The sequence below is a fragment of the Electrona antarctica genome, assembly GCF_951216825.1.
Source record: "Electrona antarctica genome assembly, chromosome: 12".
Classification (NCBI taxonomy): Eukaryota; Metazoa; Chordata; class Actinopteri; order Myctophiformes; family Myctophidae; genus Electrona; species Electrona antarctica.
In genome coordinates, this window is record NC_136793.1 from 39267718 (window position 1) to 39289258 (window position 21541).

Below are 21541 nucleotides of genomic sequence, written 5' to 3' on the forward strand. Positions count from 1 at the left end.
AGCAGAACAACACATAAAACTAACTAAACTAAGCAGACATGACGAAAATAACAGAAGTAGGCGACTGGAGGAAAGACACCTAGCAGTGTTTCCTCGCCAGAGTCTGTCCTTTATAGCATGGCATGGCTAACCAGGACTGGTTAGCAATGCCATGCATCGGCTAGCCAGACCTCCTCAAGCTGGCTGCTCATTAGGGACACATCACTCATCATCTGCAGGGGACAGAAGCAACACACACAGTGCCAGGCAAAAATAGGCATCCCTATAGCCTGTACGGCTAAGCAAGCCTACCAATAAACTTATATAGAGATATACTAGCATTAGCTCCATATATGTTTATCACTACTAACCAAAATAATAATAATAATAACAAAAACAGCCAACGGCTGTTACAGCAACTTGTTAATGTATTGATTTATTTAAAGGACTGTCCTTTGGATTACTATATCTGAATCATGCCTGGGGAAATAATTTGTTCTGGACACGTATGTAAAGAAGGGAAATGATATGCACATCCCAGTTTTTAAATACGGTGCTTGACCCAAAAAGTGATCAAATGAAGAAAAAAGTGGAATGCCTGCACACAATAATTCTGCTCCCCGTCTTTATTTCAACCTATAAAACAACAAGCCCGGAGGAGCGAGGCGTTGTTGTTTTATAGGTTGAAATAAAGGAGCAGAATTATTTTTCTTCACGAAGCTATTTCAAATATGCTTCCTCGTCAGAGGTATTAATAATTAATTTGATGTCGTCAATAATATTAAATCGCGGGACATTTGGCGCTACTTGGCATAATGTAGGCCTAAGTTTGGTGCCTACAGCTACAGTTGCCTATCATCATCATCATACTATAATCATACTATAATTCAGTCAATGTCTGAATGTGTGTCTGTCTGTCTGTCACTGTCACTGCCGTAGCTCCTCACAGCCTGCACCAATCACTCCCACTTTTCACACAGGCATTGACCATAATAATATGGAGGGCGTAACGAAGCCCAGGCAAGTCACTCGCAATGTCAACTGACTGAACGTTATAAATCATAAGCTCTCTTATAATGCAACTCTAGTTAATGTGTTTATTTAAATTCAACCTCAGGACCAATGCTATATTGGCAATTATATTATAAAAGCCTTTTCTTTTTTACTATAATTTTTATCCCACGATTTTGAAACCCTTTTTTCACCCCTGTGTCAATTATCTAATGTGATCCTGGGCTCTACACACCCTCCGCCAACCTAGTCCCCATATATGGGGGGCATGGGGAGAGCAACGGACTTGAACTCATGCTTCCTTCATGCCTGAGTGTCCAAGTTGCTCCTTTACACCTGACAGGGGGAGTTTCCCTGGTTGGACGTAGCGCGTGGAAGGAACACGTTATTCCAACCAGTTCCTTTCAGATTATCAGATTTTTTTTTTATCAGAGCTGCATTGATTAATGAGGGGAAGTCTGTATTTTACATTACTATCATCTCACTGTCATCTGTCTGAATGCCATGGGGAATGGATTTGTTCCGGACCCTCTGTTCTGGACACGTATAGCTATTTAAATTTTCAACCATACGGCGGGTATATATCCTCTTCGTCAGAGGTAAGTTGGCTACAGTATGAGTGGTTCATTTCATGATATCGTCATATTAAAATGATTCGTGGGACATTTAGCGTTAGTTGGCACTTGGCATAATGGAGGTTTGATGCTGAGGCACCAAACTTTATTGATCTCATGACGATTATGTAGTAGCCTATAGCCTACAGCTGTTGCCTATTATAATTAATTAATGGCAGTGCAGTGACATAAGGCATGCATATCTTACCTTTGGAGGAGAGCACTGTGAGCTGGCTTAAAACTAAAACTGGCCGATTTGCACACGCGCTGATGCCATTAAATAATGTGGATTTTTTTTATATATAATTAGCCCTAGTGACTGTCGGTCTGCTGTCTGTCAGACCGTCATGTTTGTGAACCATAGAATGCATGCAAAGGCATACAAGCGCAAGCTGCGCGATACTCTGCTATATATAGGCTATCATTTTTTTATGTGCTGACCAATGTTGGGGACACAGCCTACATATTTTATTTGAGGTTTGGGGACTATTAATTGATTCAGCATGAAGACTAAAGCCTTCTAAATGAATATACGCATGCCTAGATCACTGGTACACCACCCTCCGAGCTGACTTGGAAATGAGCAGATTTTACGACCAACGTCCGTCAACTTAAGTTAATGAATTCCACACATAACGTGGCAATCCTCGTAAATGTCCCTACTATAACCCTTTCCCCTCCTTTCTGGCACTCTGTTCCCCTGCTCTCTCTCTTCCTCTTGCGCTCCATTTAAGTCCCACTCTCCCTTTCTCTCCAACACTCACCTTCACTTTTCCCTGATTCGCTCATCCATCTTTCTCTGCTTGTCACACTCAGTCTCTCTACTCTCTCATCTGTGTTTATCCAAGCCAGGGGGCTCAGACTGCCAAGACGCAATGACAGGGGAAATGTCAACGATTATTTCCACCACAGTGACCCAATGTTTCGCTGAGCAGTCTTACATACGTCTCTTCATTGAACCATAAGGAGCTCTTACAGTATTGAAACAATCGATAGGCAGCGCAACAGTGGTGCGCCTAACCTCTCACCATGAGGTGAGAGATTGTATATATGGGTAACTACAGTATAGTGCTCATCCATGTGTTCATCTGCGATATTCCCAAGCATCAGAGTAGATGGTCTGATTTAGCAGTGTGTCATTTATATTACAATTTAAGCATTAAGCTCAGTAAGCTGCCCAGTGCAGGATCTCACCATTTCCATCAACAACTCCCTGATGGCTTCTGTTCCTGTCAAGAGTGTGGGTGTTGTCCTGGACATTCAGCTGTCCTTCAAGGCACACGTTGCAGATGTCACTCGGGCCTCCTGGTTTACACTTAAGGGAAATTTAGTCCCAATTCATTACAATGGGGCGGATTTACTATAGGCAAAGGCAGGCAGCTGCCTTACATGGCTACGTTTTTGAATCGTATTGGCTATGCCTTACTCGTAAAGAATTGTCATGACAAGCAACTCAGCGGTCAGCGCAGTTTCTCTTCAAAGGTTAAAACACGGCAGTGAAACCTGAAACACGATTGTTTAATCCCGGCATTAAAACTGTTTTAACAATATCCACTAGAGAATCAGATGATCCAAGAGTCTGCTCAGCTCCTTATCCAGACCCCAGTCATCTCAAAGCTTCACTACTGCCACTTCCTCCTTATTGGCCTCCCGTCATGCTCATCCAAATGATCCAGAATCAGCATGCCTGGTCTTCAATCTACCCAAATGTTCACGTCTACCTCTTTTTCCGTTCCTTTCGTTGTCTTCCAGTTGCTGTCCTTGCCCAGCACAAAACATTGGTGGTGGTGTACAAGGTCCAAGAGCTCTTATGTCAGAGTTCATTTCCTGTTGCCGTGCTCCAGCCACTACAACTCTTGACTGGAGGATCCACCATTTTGTAACAAACCCCACAACTAGGACTAGACTAGAGGATAGTCTGTGTCTCAATTCTCCAACCGCTTTTTCACGCAACCGAATCGATTGCTTATAGGAGCCACTGTCTATGGAATCTTTAGAAAGCAAAGAATTGCAAACAAAGGGTATAGTTTTGTGGGAAAACCGTTGAATGCCAATGCGAGGTCGTACGGTGCTTGAATGCACAGTGTGACGTGATTCAGACTCATTTGGAAGACGTACACATGTACAGCGAGGCGTTCGATGAATGCAATAAAGGTTGAAAAACGATCGATTCACCGGACGTTAAGACGACGGTACAGGACATGCAGCAGCACGGCAAAAAAGGAAAGGACAAACAATCCATCCATCCAGACAGACTCTATTCTTCTGCGTTTCCCCTTCGTTGCAAGACAGCACTGACTGCCGTGTGTACACATGTCACAACTCACAAGTTGTGTTTTAAGCATTATGTTATGCTTTAGCTATTGAAAAATAGCAGATCTACAAGCTCATAGCGCGGCACCGAGTGCCGCGCTATGAACTTGTAGATCTGCTATTTTTGAAAAATCGTGAAAATGTGGTTTGAATACGTGTGTGTGTGTGTGTGTGTGTATATTCTTTCAGAGCGAACGTTTTTTTAACTCAAATCTTTGCTTCTGTGGGGGTCTCGGGAACAACATATTTTCAGATGGGGGTCGGTGGCCAATTACATATCATTTTTGGGGTTCTTGATATGAAATATCGAACAATCCATCCATCCAGATTCTATTCTTCTGCGTTTCCCCTTCGTTGCAAGACAGCACTGACTGCCGTGTGTACATACATGTAACAAATCACAAGTTGTGTAGATCAGCTAACACAGGAATACTGTCTAAGCCTACCCTAAAACACCCTGGACAACAACCCCCCTATCTCATGTGTGGGCACTGGGCCTTATGTAGGCAACCTCTCTCGCTCTGAGGAGCACACTTTTATCACTCACTCACTTTCTATCTCATCTCCCCTTTTTATCAGATATGTTCAATCTCCTACCTCTGCAGACATTTTGGTCATTTTGGCTATCCTGTAATTTGTTATAATTGTAATTTTTCAGTTCATTACACATTTTGTAAGCATTCCATGACTGACAAAACACACCATGCGCGAGCAGAAGACTGTAAACCTCCATATCCCCAGTTTGCTCATTTGAAAGCTTGGCCTAATTTGTGGTGCTAGAGGAAAGGTTAAGGGGTCACAAATCAATATGTTTATTCCTCTTGGGTGCATCCGTGTGCCCAGGAAATTGTGTCTGTATGACTAAGGGTTCCGCAGATAGGCCTGTACTCATTTCAAAACCTAAAGTGTGGGCCATGGGCCATGTCCTGGGAGGATGGAAGTGCAGAGGAAGTTTCAAGGCAATCTGATTACTTGGTCACTGAGTGACAGACAGGAGGACGAACAGACAGGGGCAAAAACATAACCTACAATTTATAATTTACTTTAGGCATTTAGTAGATGCTCTTAATCCAGAGCAGTTTACACAGTGAGCAAGTTAAACAACACTAGGTAATACATAAAATGCATAGAAATGACAATCTACTTGAGGTAATTAAACGTTTTTGTCTTTTTTGTCTTTTTGTTTTTTTGTGAGACAATGAAATCTGTTACAAATCCATCCAGCCTTGTGTTGTCCATGCGCCCCAACAGTCCAGTTTTTTAGTTTGATTTGATCTGCGTGTGTATACTAAATTATGCTTATTTAAAATAACTTTCAGAGAGAGAGAGAGAGAGAGAGAGAGAGAAAGAGGGGGGGGGTGAGATACACATACTTGTACCCAAAGTGGAAACTGCACTCCGCGCCTCACGCGTCACTGACTTACCCTATGTGTTGTTCCACGGCTATCTCCTCATACCGTGCCTCAACGGCACTCGCGGACCACTGCTCATTGCACTGCCACCAAATCCTTTCACCATCTTCAATGTGCTTGCATCCATTTATTTAATTTAACATCGCCAATAGCACCCAGCATCTGTCACGGTCCATTTGGTTCCATTTGTACACTCTCATAGTTACAGACCTGTCACAGTGCATTTGGTTCCATTTGTACACTCAGAGTTACAGATCCGTAATGGTCCATTTGGTTCCATTTGTACACTCTCAGGGTTACATACAGACCCGTAAGGGTCCATTTCGATCGATGTGTACACTCTTCAGGGTTACAGACCTGGGTCCATTTGGAACCCCCTCAAGGATGAGGGTCCCTGGATCACACCTTTGAGACCCAATGCTTACAATACAAACATAACTAAACTAACACATTTGATGCCATTTCGAAGCTTAACATATCTGTTAACGATCATTTGGACATCTGACTTTTCAATTCAAACAGAACTGCGCCTCCCAATTTAGTACAGTACAGCATATGAGTACAGTATGAGTACAGTATGTGTACAGTACGTGCACAGCCCAGTAACTGTATACTACAGTTACAGTGCGAGTACCGTACAAGTCCTGTACGCGTACAACAGTACGAGATTTCCCCCTTTTCACACAGATAATTGATGTTTCCCTACCTGATTTACATGACATGGTAGCCTGCCACACATATCCACACATTGTTGCATAACATTCCAACTTGCATCTTTCCATAGCGTTTTGTTTGTGTTTCACTTCCACCTCGCTAAAACACTACATCCATGTTGATGAACACAGTGAAACTGCAACAGCCACTCGGCCAGGTTGCCAGGTTAGCGCTTTCCAAGCAACTGGGTATATGCAAACATCGCAGCTTGCCAGGTTTTCTTTTCTTTTTTAATTCCTTTTTTAGTTTTTTTTTTAACCCATTGTTTCGCCCAGTGTAAATTTTCTAATGTAATCCTGGGCGCTACACTCCCTCTGCCAACCTGGGGAGAGCAATGGACTGACCTCATGCTTCTTTCAATGCATGAGGAGTCCAAGTCCTGGCCAGGGGGAGGCAGTTTAGAGACCAGGATGTTTTTTTGTGAGGGTACCTACCCTAGGAGACATGAGGAGAACATGCAAACTCCACACAGAAAGGCCCTTTCGCCAACCCCACCTTGGGTATTGGCATTGATGGTGCGGAGGAGAGAACGCCCACAGCGTCCCCAGCGGGAATCGAACCCATGCAGGGCCTTCTAGCTGTGGCGAGAGCACTACTGACTGGGTCATCGTGCCCCCAGGGGTTTGTTTTTCTAAGTAAAAAAATAATAATGAATTATGTATGAGTGCTTATAACTATGTTGTAAAGTGATTATAATGCATTATGTTTATAATGCATTTGTGTTATGCTACTTGTCTAGTTGTACTATTTTGTGGTCCTCACACATGCATTTTGCTGCTTGAACCTGATCAATCTTATTCCTTGATTGTTAGACTTATCGTGCAGCATCTGACTTGATAATTCAATTTATTTATTTTAGAACAGGTTGTTTCAGCTTAGCAATATGATTGTCAAAGACACATTCCACCTACATTAATAATCCCAATAAAACACAGCTATGTTTTATTACTATGCCAACCCTTGTAGCAACAAGATGAATGTGCAGCAATGTTTGTTGCTTGGTTTTTACAGTTTTATTTTCAGTTTATATGGGCCCTGGCATCACATGCCCTGGTAGCCATCACATCTGCTGAGCATACCTACAGCATTACATCACAGTACAGAATGCCCTCTTGGAAATTATTGCCATAATAAAGGCCAGGTAATAAGTTTGCTAGAGTGAATAGCCACCACGTTCCTTCTAACCACCTATCCATAAATCTTCTCCAGTTAATTCAGAATTCTAACCCATGTATGAATGGTCTCTTAAATTAATGGAACTGGAAAATGTATTGTTTGTTAATGCTTATTATCTCTACCTGGCCGGAACGGCTGGAGGCCTGAATTACGGTTTCGCCCCCTCCGTCCATGTCTATCTTGGCCTTATGGCGGCACTATAACGGTCCACTTCACGTTTTGGCCTATAACTCTTGAATGCAATCAATTCTTTGGATCACAACGCAACTTCCCATTTAGGCCATGCTGCTGCACACCTCGATCTGCCCCAAAGTTTAATCACACAATGATTAAACAGGTCTCTAAACAACGCAATGTCAAAGCGATTTCACTACACCCATAGGGGGCACCACAAATGCTACAAATCACTGTTTGTTGCAGAAACATTTTGTTTCCCCCTACCACTTTATTGGTCTTGTTAGTCATGACAATAACCATAAAACAGGTTTTGATACTACTTTTTCTGTAACTGGTATTTCTTACCAATCATACCCAAATTGGGATTGCATGTTAAGGGGCCTCCATAGGGCGCAGCTCCAAAACCACTTTCACGTCTGCCCATACAGTAGGTTACGTTACACAAACTCTATTTAAAATTCATCTCTTAAAGGGAGTCTTCGTCCTTGCACTTTGTTGGCGGTTTGACTTTGACGTTTGGCAAAATTGAACATGAAACATGATTTTTTTCTTTTTTTAGGAATTGTTTTAGTCATTATATTGCAATAAACAATACTTTATGCCAGCATAATATAGTATACATAGATGCGTCAAAAACAAGATACATAAACACAACACACACACACACACACACACACACACACACACACACACACACACAACAAAACTAACAACAAAAGACCTAGGAATACAATAAAACAACAGGTAAACCCAACCACCCACCTCTCCCAGGACCAACAATGTCATGAAAACACCTGACACTCTTTAGAGGGGGCAGTACAGTGACACAGAGATAAACATTATGAAAGAAAGCATTGGAGAAAGGGCTTTTAATGGAATCCATTCCAGCACCATCAAGGATAGATTTAGATCGAGAGTGCTATCTCAACAGCCAGCAACAAACAGTGTCCCTAAGGTGAATGGGCAGCTTAAAGCAAAGCTGAGAGATAGACATTACAGGAAAGGCCCAGGGGAGAATCCTTTGAAAGGATGAGCCACTCGAAGGCCATCAAGGATAGTTGTGGATCTAGAGACAAGGATGTTTTGCTGAACCATGTTGGATCATTCTTATTAAAGGTAGGGCAAAGCTCTATATTGTGATATATTCTATATATAGAATTGCTATAGAGCAGTGGTTCTCAACCTTTACCACCTCCGAAGATATTTGGATCTCGGGTACCACCATTATGACTTACTGTAGGTTAAAATACAGTAGCGTACACCTAACCTATCCTATTCACACAGGAGGTAAATTAATTCTAATTAATATATAAAAATATAAGAATAATATATTTTTCTACAGTTGTCAGCTAACAAAATTATAACAATAAAACTGGGATTCTTACAGTTCTCACACGACAGACAGACAAAGAGAGGCATGCACGCACGCGCACACACACACACACACACACACACACACTATAGTCAGAAGTTTTACTTTAATGATTTAGAAAAGAGTTTCACTTTTACTGCGGCTTTTGTGATGCGCAATGCAGTTGGCTTTAATTGATTTTACAGCTGTTATTGAATTAAAACTATTTTCAGTAGGCTACGCTACGTGTTGTAAAATGCACCATTTGAAAGGGGTTTCATTCATTACGGTACCACACTGTCTGCTACTTCTCTGCTAGCCTCGGAGACCACAGGCGTGTTGTTTTCACTCCTCTGTACACCCACAGTTATGTTGAACCCTAGTTTCTGCGTCCTATTAACTGGTGGGTTTTTTCCATTTGAACAGCACCAATTTGTGTTGGGACCACAACACCGGCATGAGTGAGTGGGTGTCATTTCACTGGGGCTCCTGGAGCAATAGTACTGTAGGTCCGCCTGACTCCGAGACATCCACCATTTCAGTGTTTGATTGATTGAAGAGTTTATTAACAATTTTGGAGAATTACAGTACATTTCAAGCACAACTCAATACAAAACTGTTAACTGTGGACGACACCATAAAGCATTACACTTGTTTACAATAGGGTCCACCATGTTCAATACATCATAACATTTAGAGACATACAAATATACACTACTATATGCCAAAAACAGGATATCATCATAGAGGAGGTAAAAAGGGAAAGGGGATTCAGATTTTACGGATCTCCTCGTCTTCCACACTATTATAGTTCCATTTTAAGCCACGATTCCACCATTTTAACTACGCTGTTTATTAGTATCTTGCGTTGCCACCGTTTAGTTTGTTGTGATCCGTAAACGCATCGTCGGCAGTGCTTGGCACAAAGCCAACATAAACACCTCCCCCCCACACACACAACTTTTTCATTTTCGGGAAGATTCCTTGTACCACCAGAGGGGTCGTTGCTTGTTCAGTAACAGGAGTATCCCTGTCTCTCCAGCTCAACAAACAGATAATTAATTTTGTTCCAGTTCCAATTTTGTCTGCTCATTTCTTTGTGTCATCAGTAGGCTACTAGGCCGAGGAAGACATGCACCCTTTTCATACTGTTATAACGCCACCAGGAGGCCAACTTTAATTTGTTTTAATATATAGGCCTATTACTCCTACAGATTTTGTCCGAAACTAACGCAAATCGGTAAACATTATCTCTATAGTCAAGATATAAGATTATCTTATTGTATTTTTTATTTTTTGTGTAAACACTGTATTTGTTACTATTGGTCGTTGTTGTCTCTGTTAAATGCAGAACGACTTCACTGTTTTAGCTGATAACTAGATCTTGTCTGTTTTAAATTTCAATGATCTGTTTTTATTGTATACATTTTTGTGTGGACCCCAGAAAGACTAGCAACCACTTTGTGGAAGCTAATGGGGATCCGAATAAAGAATAAAGATATGTCGTCTCCGCCTACAGGAAATACGTTCGCTGCGACCATGAGACCCGTTTCTGAATTGGTCTATACCTGAAGTGGCGGAGACTTGTGCTCCGAGGGGCACCTTTTCTAGCTTTGACGGCCAAAAGCCCCCATCTTTCTTTCTTTCTCACCTTTATTACAAATCGTCACTATAAGACACAAAATATTTAATGACATCACAACGTGGAAGCAAAGCGTTGCCTGGCGACGGAGACGCCAAAAACCGGTAAAAAAAATTATACTAGTGATGCTGGATGCATTATAACACTAAGACTAAGGGGTCCTTCTATGTCGTCCTAGGCGAGCTGTGACTATTCAAAAATGTCGTCCAATGTTGCCTTTAGCGGAGAATGGGCTAGTTAATGCTGTATCCTGACTGAGTTCTCTATCCTGATTGGATAAAATTGTTATCCCGACCTGAAAATTTATTTTCTGTTTAATAAAGAGCTGATTGAGATCGTAGGTTGCAGATTACTATGAAAACATGCAAAACCCGCCTGTCCGTCAGCGGTCACGCCTCCATACATGGTTGTCAGTCCATCACGCATCATGGCAGGCATGTCACGCCTCCATACATGGTTGTCAGTCCATCACGCCTCGTTACACGCTCCATATATGGCCGTCTCCATTTACTGTATGAAGATCACGACACTGTATGACCTTATCATACCCTGGATAGCCATTCATGTAGAAGACTGGATCATCACCTAGATCTGCATATATATGGAGCTGGCCAGCAAATCCATATACAGTATGGCCAATACAGAATTCATTCCATATGTTGATCTGACCCCCATGCCAAAGCGCCAGCGCTCGCCCAGCAGTCTGCCGTCACCCAGGCGGATGCGTGCACAAGGGGCGAGGTCGGTTCTCAGGGCGTCTTACTGGTGTGTATATTATATATATATATATATATGTATGCATGTATGCATGCATGTATTCATGCATGCATTCATGCATGCATGCATGCATCGAGGGTATAAGCATGCATCGAGGGTATAGCATGCATCGAGGGTATAGCATGCATCGAGGGTATAGCTACGAGGGTATAGCTACTGGGACGTAAGTCGGGACTTAATCACCCCGTCTGGGTCACCTGGGTGAGGGGTATGATGTTGGGAGACCTGAAACCCTGATGACCTTGGGATACATCACTCATGCAGGATACGTCCCAGGTGCATCCATGCGATGTATTTTTGTTTATATATATAATTTATATATATATATATATATATATATATAGAGAGAGAGAGAGAGAGAGACAGAGACAGACACAATAGGGAGCAATAGGGAGCGAAAACCCTCAAAAAATGCAGATCATTAGCATCCTTTAAAACAGGCCTGAAAATCCACCTTTCAGCTAGGGCTAAAGGGAGAGGAAATGATCACTACTCTCTTAGAGATGGCCCCCCTTTTTTTTTCTTCCACTCAATTGTATTGTTCCTTTCATGTCATGATCTATGAATTGTATTGATTGCATATAGTATAGGCCCGTGTGTGTGTGTGTGTGTGTGTGTGTGTGTGTGTGTGTGTGTGTGTGTGTGTGTGTGTGTGTGTGTGTGTGTGTGTGTGTGTGTGTGTGTGTGTGTGTGTGTGTGTGTGCGCCCCCATGCGAACCGTAGGTTACATGTATGTAGCCGCTACATACAAACATTAAATTCCCATTGACAATGAATGAATAGTGTAAACACAAACATTGCGTAACACAAACAATATCTTAGGAGGCTTACTCTCATCTGTCAGTAAGAAGTCGGCGATGATGATGATGTAGGCTACGATGATAAGAGCGCCCCTCACTTCACACGGGTGTGATTTATTTAGTAGACTAGACAAGTAGACAATCAGCAACTTCGATAACGTACCTGTCCACGCTGATCACGCACAGGGTCATGATAGAAGCAGTGCAGCACATAACATCCATGCCAATGAAAATGTTGCAGAACACCTCTCCAAAAAGCCACTTTCCCCCAGTTAAGTCTGTCACTATTACAAATGGCATGACAGCTATAGCCACTGAAAGGTCCGCCACGGCCAAGGATACCAGAAGATAGTTTGAAGGTTGCCTTAATTTTTTTACTACGGAAACGGCTATCACTACCAATGTGTTTCCCATCACTGTCACCGCAGTGATGACTGCCAACATCACACCGATCATGATCTTTTCTGGCCGGCCAAAATCCAGTAGTTGCTCCCCGCACGACTCGTTCCACATGGTCGTCGTGGGACTAATTGTGACGAGGATGTTGTAGAAAAGCTGTACAGTGCCATTGATAACTTCGGAAATATCCTCTTTTTTATTCAAAGTGGATTCGATGACCGAAGTATTGAACATCACGACAACGTTATTCCAGAGTCGTTGCAGCGGACACCTCGCCAATATACTCCAATTACGCGCATATTGATCCGTACGGACCTGATGTCGGGTCCAGCCGAGTAGTTGGTTCTTCTCTCTCCCACGCGTAAAAAGCCCGCTGTATGCTAGCCTACTTCAAACAGCCATATGCGCTCAGCACTTCAAAGCCGAATCAACTGTTGTGTCGCTGCCGACTAAAGTATTATAACTCGCTGGTTTGTCCTTGTTGCGCCTAGTAGCCTAGTGACATGCGCGCGCCTCAGAAAATGCGCATGGAAATTCCATAGAATGCATAACAGTTTCTCAAACAGACACACTCACTCCAAATCTGCTCAACGGTAAAGTTAGTTTAGCCGAGTGTAGCTTTTTCCGCTCTGATGTTTCAAGACTGTCTGACTGTAGCCTACTTGTATGGGGTGAATTTAATGCCATATTTATCTGCGTAGTTTTACAACCTGTGTCGTAATTACACTTCACCATAGAATCTCATACGTACGTACTTTTACAGAAACGTACGTCTTTAGAAGGACCTACGTGTTATTTGTCCCATTGTAATCCAATTCACACGTAATTTACAGTTCCTAAAATTACGAATAAAAAATCACGACTAATGAATTCATAAGTACGTAGGTACGTTTCATCCATTACGCCCATCCATTTCTTACTACTAGGTACGTTTCATCCATTACGCCCATCCATTTCTGATATTACGCCCATCATTAAAGTCACGTATCACTCATTACGACCATCGAGTCATTTTGGCAGTATTCTACCATGGGAATAAGACGTACGTAAATGGACCAATCAGGGGATGGGGGCGGAGCCTCCGGTTGTTAAGGGAACCGGCTTCCCATCTCTGAGGAGGAACACCAAGCAATGGCAGACTCGGAGGTAAACTTTAATGCACATTAATGTTTAATTGAATGATTCGAGTAGTCAGTTGCAGAAAGACAACCTTTTAATGGGTGATAGTTGTTGTTTGATAATGAAGCCGTTTGTTTGCTCTTGTTTGTTGCTCTGTAGGTCTAGGGTGAAACTATATGCTAATGCTAATGCTAATGTTGGGATGTGTTGATAATAAAAAACGAATTCCTCTATCAATCCCTAGTTTTGTTTTTTTATATCAAATAGTATTACTGGTAGTTTACTGATGCATTTGTCTGCTTTTAGTTACTTGTAGCGATCAGACAGTTGATCCATGGAAGTCTAACTCTTGGCAATATAGAGCGTCGCAGTCCCGCCTCCTACCCTGGACCAGGAAATAAAACCCAATGCATTATTCTCATAGACATTTCTTAAAGTATTTATTTAAAGACGGTTACGCCGCGGACAAAGCCAACTCGAGTCGTGACAACTCATGACAACACAAACAATATTTTGGACCAAACAAATAATTACAAAGAAGAAAAACAAAAAGAAAAGTGTTGTAACCTGCCGTTTTTTTCTTCTTTCTAATTATTTGTTTGGTCCAAAATATTGTTTGTGTTGTCATGCGTTGTCACGACTCGAGTTGGCTTTGTCCGCGGCGTAACCGTCTTTAAATAAATACTTTAAGAAATGTCTATGAGAATAATGCATTGGGTTTTATTTCCTGGTCCAGGGTAGGAGGCGGGACTGCGACGCTCTATAGCCTACAAATGGAACCAAATGGACCACACTGTTTTGAGTTGAGGGGGGTTTTAAAGTTTGAGAAACACTGACATACAGTAGTGTGGCAAACCATATAGTTGCTGACAATCCGAGGGTTTTATGTGTTGTTTGTGATAGGAAATGTATTGTGTTGGGTTCAAGAATAGATGTGTAAAATGATGGGGAGTTAAAGATCTGTAAGGTTCCATTTGGTTTCATTTTACACTCAAGATAAATTATTGTTTTCAACACTTTACTTCTGCTGATGTAATTGACATAATTAATGTGTATGCATCCATCCAAGCCCTTGGCTTAATGGTATAATTCCCTATGAAATATGATAAAACTAATGTTGCGTGTTGCCATCATGTGACACTGCCTAGGTACTACTACAGACTTGCTCTATTAAGACTGATGCATTGTTTACCTAAAGTCTTAGAGGCATTGTCTCTGCATTTGATGTTTCATGTCTTTGCCTTGCTTCATGTAAAGTGCTCTGGATTAAGAGTGTCTGCTAAATGCCTAAATTGTACAAATGGACACTAGAGTTTGCAGTCTTTTAGTTCATTTATTGTTTGTGATGCTCTCTCATCAGAAAATGAAAGAAACCCTCAGAGGGCTCTACAGTCTGATAGCAACTACACTGGAGGAAGGTGTATCTGAACCCCAGAGACCCCTGCCTGCGCCTACTGCTGGGCAGAGGCCTACAACCGCTTCAGCGGAATGGTGTCCAAGGCGTATGGCAAGCACTGCGGGGGGATTTCTACCCAGTGCAGCACCTGCTGCGACGCAGAGACCCCTGTTGACTGCTGCACCTGTTGCTGCTGCTGCAGGGTTTCTCATGCCCAGAGAATCTGCACAGACGTTAGTTCATGTTGTTAAATTGGGAAAAATTTATGAATTGTCCTAATGACAAATAATGTTTTAATGATGAAATTGCCTTTCCCTAGGCCCTACAGCAATTTATATAGGAAGAGTGCACAGCCCCGTGGCAAAAGGCGCTTTTCAGCACCTGCTTCAGCAAGTGTTGTAAGGACGAAAACCTTCTGCTTCTGCGCCCTCGCTGGACCAACCACACTAACTCCAAAGAGTTGTGAGTTATTGACACTTCAGGCGGCTGGCCTGGGAAAGGGCAGTCTCGTAATTCCCCTGGATGCGGGTCATTCTCAGGTAACTAACAACTTTATTGTCAACTTAAAGTGAAATTAATTTTGCCTCCATTGCATCACCATTCAAGGTACAGTCAAGACATCGAAGACTGGTCACAAGAACAGAAAACACAGAAAAAACATCAGAATTACTGATGATACTATAGTGCAATAATGATACAGTTTAGGCTGTTGTTCCATTATTTACAATGGGATTTCCATTACAGATCGAGGCAGAACTAGAATTTAGATACCCCAAGCTTGCTGATCTCTCTGCTGGATGGCTATTCAAGAAAACTACAGGTACATCTTTCTCTAATACATATTTGGTCCCTGTTTTTGCTGTGTCGTCTACAGATATGTTCAAAAGGCTACCAATAACTGTCCCACTTCCTATTGCTTTAGTGAATAATTGCTCTTATTCAGGGCAGGGGTCTCTTAACAAATGTATGTATTTTAGCTCAGGGGGGGGGGGGGGGGGACTGTGGGCTGTACAAGTAGATGCTGTTTTCGGCTAATGTTCACCTTGGCATGGGGATAATCTGTAGTACAGTACATTGGCATGGGGATAATCTGTAGTACAGTACATTATGTGCAGAGACATTATGTGAGGCTAAACTGTACATTTTAGGCTCATACATCCTGTAAATTCCACCCTTTTTTTTAACAGGGGGTGGAGGCCAGCGACGGCTTGAAACCATACCCATGGAGGCTGGGGGATATACTGGCCAGCAGTTTAAAGACGTAAAGTCCACCCTGTACATTGTACCCATCCAGGAGTACATGGACACAACTCCTCTTCCACCTGATCACCAGTAGTTTGCAAACATGCCAAGAAAGATGTGCAAAACCTGCGGTATTTCATTGCCTCTCACAATGCTGACTGCACACGTTGAGACCTGTGGCCCTTTGGTAAGGGACTCTATGAGCTTCATTGTTAACTGTTAATGATTGTTTCTTTCTTTTGTGTATCTGAACATGCTTCATTTCTGTCTACTCAGGGCAACAACCCCATCGAAGTTGAAGATGACCCTGGTCCAGACAGCTCTGATGAGGCTACAGAGGGTCCTGTGACTCTAAACTGCAGAAAGGTTGGTAATGCTCATTTGTTCATTTTATTTTGTACCAGTTCCTTGGCACTTGCCCTGGCCTCACTTGTGTAGACAGATATCTTAGTATGTATGGTTTTATTGTATTTATTTTTCTACATCCTACTGTTAGAGTGGTGAAGGGCTCAACGCTGTCAGCTGCCCAGTGCCCAGTGATCAGCCCTATCACATGCCCAGTGTGCCAGAAAGATCTTTCTTCAGACCTCATTGAAATCCATGCCAGCTACTGTGGGGAAAGGTGAGGGAAAGCCATATATCTATCTTCGCAATTATTGCAAACGCCCTCTGCTTTGCACTGACACCACCCGCAACTAGAGATCACAGTTACAACAAAGGGAAATTTACAGAGGCAGTTCTGCATTGTAGATAACCAAATAAACAGCTGCTATAGATAATTATGAGCTGCGTTCGCTTCCTGATGCATCTTACTTGTAGTACTAATCATCTCTTGGTTAGGTTGTGTGTAGAATGCTTTTTTTTTTTTAAAACTATTTTTACTTTGTGCAGTTCATCCGCCATACACAAGCCTTCCAGTCTGTCTCCTGCTGAAAACCTGCCGTCCTCCAGTGTGTCGTCCTGACCACCTGCCGTCCTCCAGTCCGTCTCGTGCTGAACTGCCGTCCTCCAGTGTGTCTCGTCCTGACCTGCCGTCGTCCAGTGTGTCTCGTCCTGACCATCTGCCGTCCAGTGTGTCTCGTGCTGAACAGCCTAACAACACAAGTGGGGAATCGGCCCAACCTGTGGAAGGTAGGCTGAACAACTTTTCACCTTTGTTCAAATGCGGGATAATGACTTGGCTTGCTCACAGCCTATAATGACAGACCAACAATTCTAATATATAATGCAACTGTGATATTTAAGCCATGGTTCTCATCTGGAGTCAAGCACACGACCACTCCACCTAGCTAGAACTTGGCTATACTGTGAACTGGCCTGGTGAAGCCATTAAAGGCCAGGCCTGCTTTCTTTTTGTACCAGTCAAGCCCTAATGCATGCAATATGTGCCTTGCTTGCTAAAATTAAGAGTACATTGGGGTTTATTTCCAACCACTTTCCACAGCATACACTAATTTACCTCTTATGATTTAATCAGCTCTAATACATAGCCGAAATACACAAACATGAATTGACTGCTGCTGCTTCCTGTTTCTGAATGACAGAATGGATGGCCACTGAAGACCCCAAAAAAGCTGCATTTCTCTTCACAGCTTTGCTCTTGAAAGGGCAAAGAAGAAGTGCTGAGTTGCTTTGGCTGTGCATGGATCTCACCAAAGAGCTACAGGAACAAGACCGGTCCCTTCTGTGTTTCTACAAAAGGAGCCCTGTTAACTGGGCATCTCCTTTGGAGTGTGATCTTAAAGGTATGTTTGTAAAAACATTTATAATGTAGTATGTATAGCTTCAATGTACATATTATCCTGCTTTTTTCCCCCCATATATCATACTCTTGGTAGTTAAGCATCTGCTAAATGCCTTAATTGTAATGTAATCTGAACATTTTAAATGTGTAATTCAAATATTCTCTCCTGCAGGAGATTCAGCAGTTGGGGACGGTGTGACTAGATATTTACTGTCTACAATCTCTTATAGGCTGTTGAATGGATTCCATATTAACATGGGTATGTATCCAGATTTGTTATACAGGAAATATTGTATTAATTTATCTACGTTTTTCATTTATGTATTACATTGAAAAGTTAACTATTTGACATGTTTTTTATTAATATAATATAATCTTAAACGAATAAAGGGCTTTCAAGTCGTAACTGACTTTGCTCGAAACTATTTCCATTTCTCCCTTGTTTTCTTCCCCAACATCTTACTTACTTTAGAAAACCACAATTTGCTGAGCTATAAATAAAGGTTAGAGCAGTAAATGATGGAGAGCATTAAATTTAAGTTGTAAGCAAATACTTCATTATGATTTAGCAGTTTGGCTCAGTGACGAGTTGTCTTTTAATGAATTCTCAAGTCTGAAAATTAATTTGTCTAGCTTTTAGAATTCAATGTCTTCCATTGTTTGCTTGTGATTTTTGTCTACACAGGTGAAGCAGCTGTGACGAGGCTTTTCGAAGGTGAGCCCGGTCATCTCATCCCATCAACCGATGACGCTCTTGTTGACAGTGACTTCTACCTCATCGCTGGCAGGATGGTGGGACACGGTATCATTCACGGAGGGCCTGGTTTAGCTGGACTGAGTCCAGCTATCATCCATTTCCTTCGGGGTGGGTCACCAGACACCGCGACAATAGTCCTGGAGGACTGTGCGGACCATGAGTTTCGCAAAATCATAAAGCTGGTGAGTAACATTTAATGACACCTTACATTACGCCAACTTTTCCCGGGACTACAACTATCACTAATCAACAGTTAATATATTTCTATTCTATATTACTACTTTTCAATGTTCACTGAAAGATCCTAACATATCACAACATGTTCCTTGCATTTGAAAATGCACTTAATAATTTCAAGAATTCTGATTAATCCCATCGCATTAAATTATGTTTTGTGTTGTATCATTTCGTCAATTCAAAGCTGCAGGGAAAAGACCCGATAACGGAGATCAACAAAGCTAGAATAGCTGAGCTCTGTATATCATGGAGTGTCCCTCCCCTCATTGAAGGCAACAGGATGTGGCTGTTTGAGAGACTTCTTAGACATGCTGTAAGAGCCAAGACTAAGTGAATATCATGAAGGACAACTATTTAATTCAATATCTAGTGCTCCCTTATGCAGGTAATCAGCTTGTTGCCAGATTTTATTAGAGAAACGAAGTCTGTGGACACGTACCCAAAAGAATCAACCAGGCTTACCACTTTACATTGGCTATGAGCTTGTAGATCCATTTTTCCAAACCAATTTGACAGGTTTAAACGACTTAAGTCGCCTATTATAAGCAGACATGGCAGCGCTGAACGCCTTGATATATGGCCTCCTCACCCCCTAATCTCCTACGTGCTGTAACCAGTCCTTGCTATATGATCAAGACGTTTTTTTTTTTAATTTGTAAATTGACTTGTTTTAACTGCATGAACCCATGTGTTATACTGTAGGTCATGGTTCGAACGTCGCGCCAGTGTAAGCAGTTCCGTAAGGGTTTGAAGGAGACGGGGATATGGCCACTTCTTAAAGCTCGTGCAGATGTTGTGGCACTGCTGTTCCCCGATTGTCCAGAGAGCTACACAGCTCAGGTAATGAAATTACCTGTTTCTATCCACCTTTTTCCTACGTCCTACAGTGCATTGCAATTGAGTGTGCGGCAGTTCCACTTCCACGGGGAGGAGTCGCGGGAGGAGACGAGGAAGGAAGCCTCTTCCCTACGGGGGAGAGGCTTCCCTCCCACATTCCCGCCCCAATTCATGTCTGAATCAATCAATGCACGTCAGTGTTGTTTACTATTCGTTATCGTGAACGTGGGTGGGACAGTGGGAGGCAACAGTCTGGCCATGCGAGCCTGTAAACAGTGTGACGTTACTTCCATTGCTTGACTTATTGGAAATGCTTAAGTGACTTTTGTTTTGGCTTGTCTACAGATGGTTTTGGACCGCATTGTATGGCCACAGAGCGCAGATGTCCACTATGTGGATGATGAAGACGAGGACTTTGATGTCGAGACCAGATGTCGTCTTGCCGGCTACTTGCGTCAGTTCATTGAGCAAGGTTTGTCATTTTAAAACAATTTTTGTTACCATAAAGACAATCAATTTCAACTAACATTTACAATTCAACAATTTACCTATTGGCTGTATATATTTAGTCTTGTTGGGCATCTTCATTTCGTGGCATTTTTTTTAAATCATGATTGAGGTCTCGAGACACTTGTTAAACACTCTTTCCCAAACACTGGCGTGGGACCCATTTGTGGGTCACAAACAATTTTATGGGTCCCTTCATCTTACATTTTATTATCCCAAAACATTTTCAAATAACTTTCGTTTAAGAAAATTGAAAGCAAAATTCCAGAAATTAGTAAAGATGCATTTAAGAGGTAGTGAAAATAGCCAATCTACAAGCTCACAATGTGTGTGAAGCAACATGTTTTGAGCTTGTAGATCTTCTGTCTTCACTAGTTTGGGTCCTGGGCAAACGTCAAATTTGTCTTTTACGTCACAGGCAAAAAAGTTTGGGATCTACTGCTCTAGCAAACACTCTTAGCAATGATTTTTTTTTTAAATCAAAATATAGAGCTATTCAACACTTTATTTTAATCAAAGAACCTAACTTGTCCTTCCGAAGTTATGAAATAAAAATGTAGGACCCAACAGGAGTACTAACCTATATTTTCCTTATCCTAGCATCAAGCGACGATCTGAAGAACCTCATCGAATTTTGGAGCGGCTGGCCGGCTCCAATTCCACATGAGCTGAAGTTGGAGTTTGTTAACAGTTCCCTCCCTAAAGCACATACATGCTATGACACTCTAAGCCTTCCTGGGAATTTCACAGACTATAGCACGTTTCAGGAAGGCATGCAAGTCTGCTGTGACTCTGTGAAATTCCCTGGGTTAGGACTGGTATAAAGTATGGAATGGTCTAAGACCAAGAGGTAACATTCTGTACAAAGACTAAAGTCTGTCATGCAAGCATGACTTTAAAGCAAATTTAACCCATTTTAGCCTGACGTTGAAATTTTAAAATTGTCTTCTAAATCATGACAGTTTTCTGAAATACCTGTTTCTGTATCAGTGCTGCTCAATATTTCGCGTCAAGGACCCCCATAATTATATCAAATTGGCCACGACCCCTAATCTGAAAATATGTTGTTTCAGAGACCTACCCACAAGCAAAGATTTGAGTTAAAATCGTTCACTCTGTAACATTATATATTCAAAGATTTGAGGTACATTTTCACGATTTTCCAAAAATAGCAGACCTACAAGCACCACCACTTTACAAATAAGAAGCACTTTGGTATTCTAAATGTTTTTGTTGTTCTAGAGCCACCTAAGTGTCATTGGTCACAGAGCCACTTTATTGATGTTTACACTTGTAAGTTTGTACGATTACAGAGCCACAACTGTTTTGTTGCAGTA

General features: G+C 42.0%; 1 protein-coding gene across 1 annotated transcript in view; it reads right to left on the reverse strand.

The window, feature by feature from the left end:
- The window catches only part of htr7c (5-hydroxytryptamine (serotonin) receptor 7c), a gene marked incomplete at both ends in the record, with an annotated part of 31305 nt that extends 18706 nt beyond the window's left edge, over positions 1 to 12599 (reverse strand). The window contains 1 exon segment of the mRNA XM_079516271.1: positions 12130 to 12599. Coding sequence (XP_079372397.1) covers positions 12130 to 12599 — 470 coding nt within the window.
- Between the last annotated feature and the right edge of the window lie 8942 nt (positions 12600 to 21541).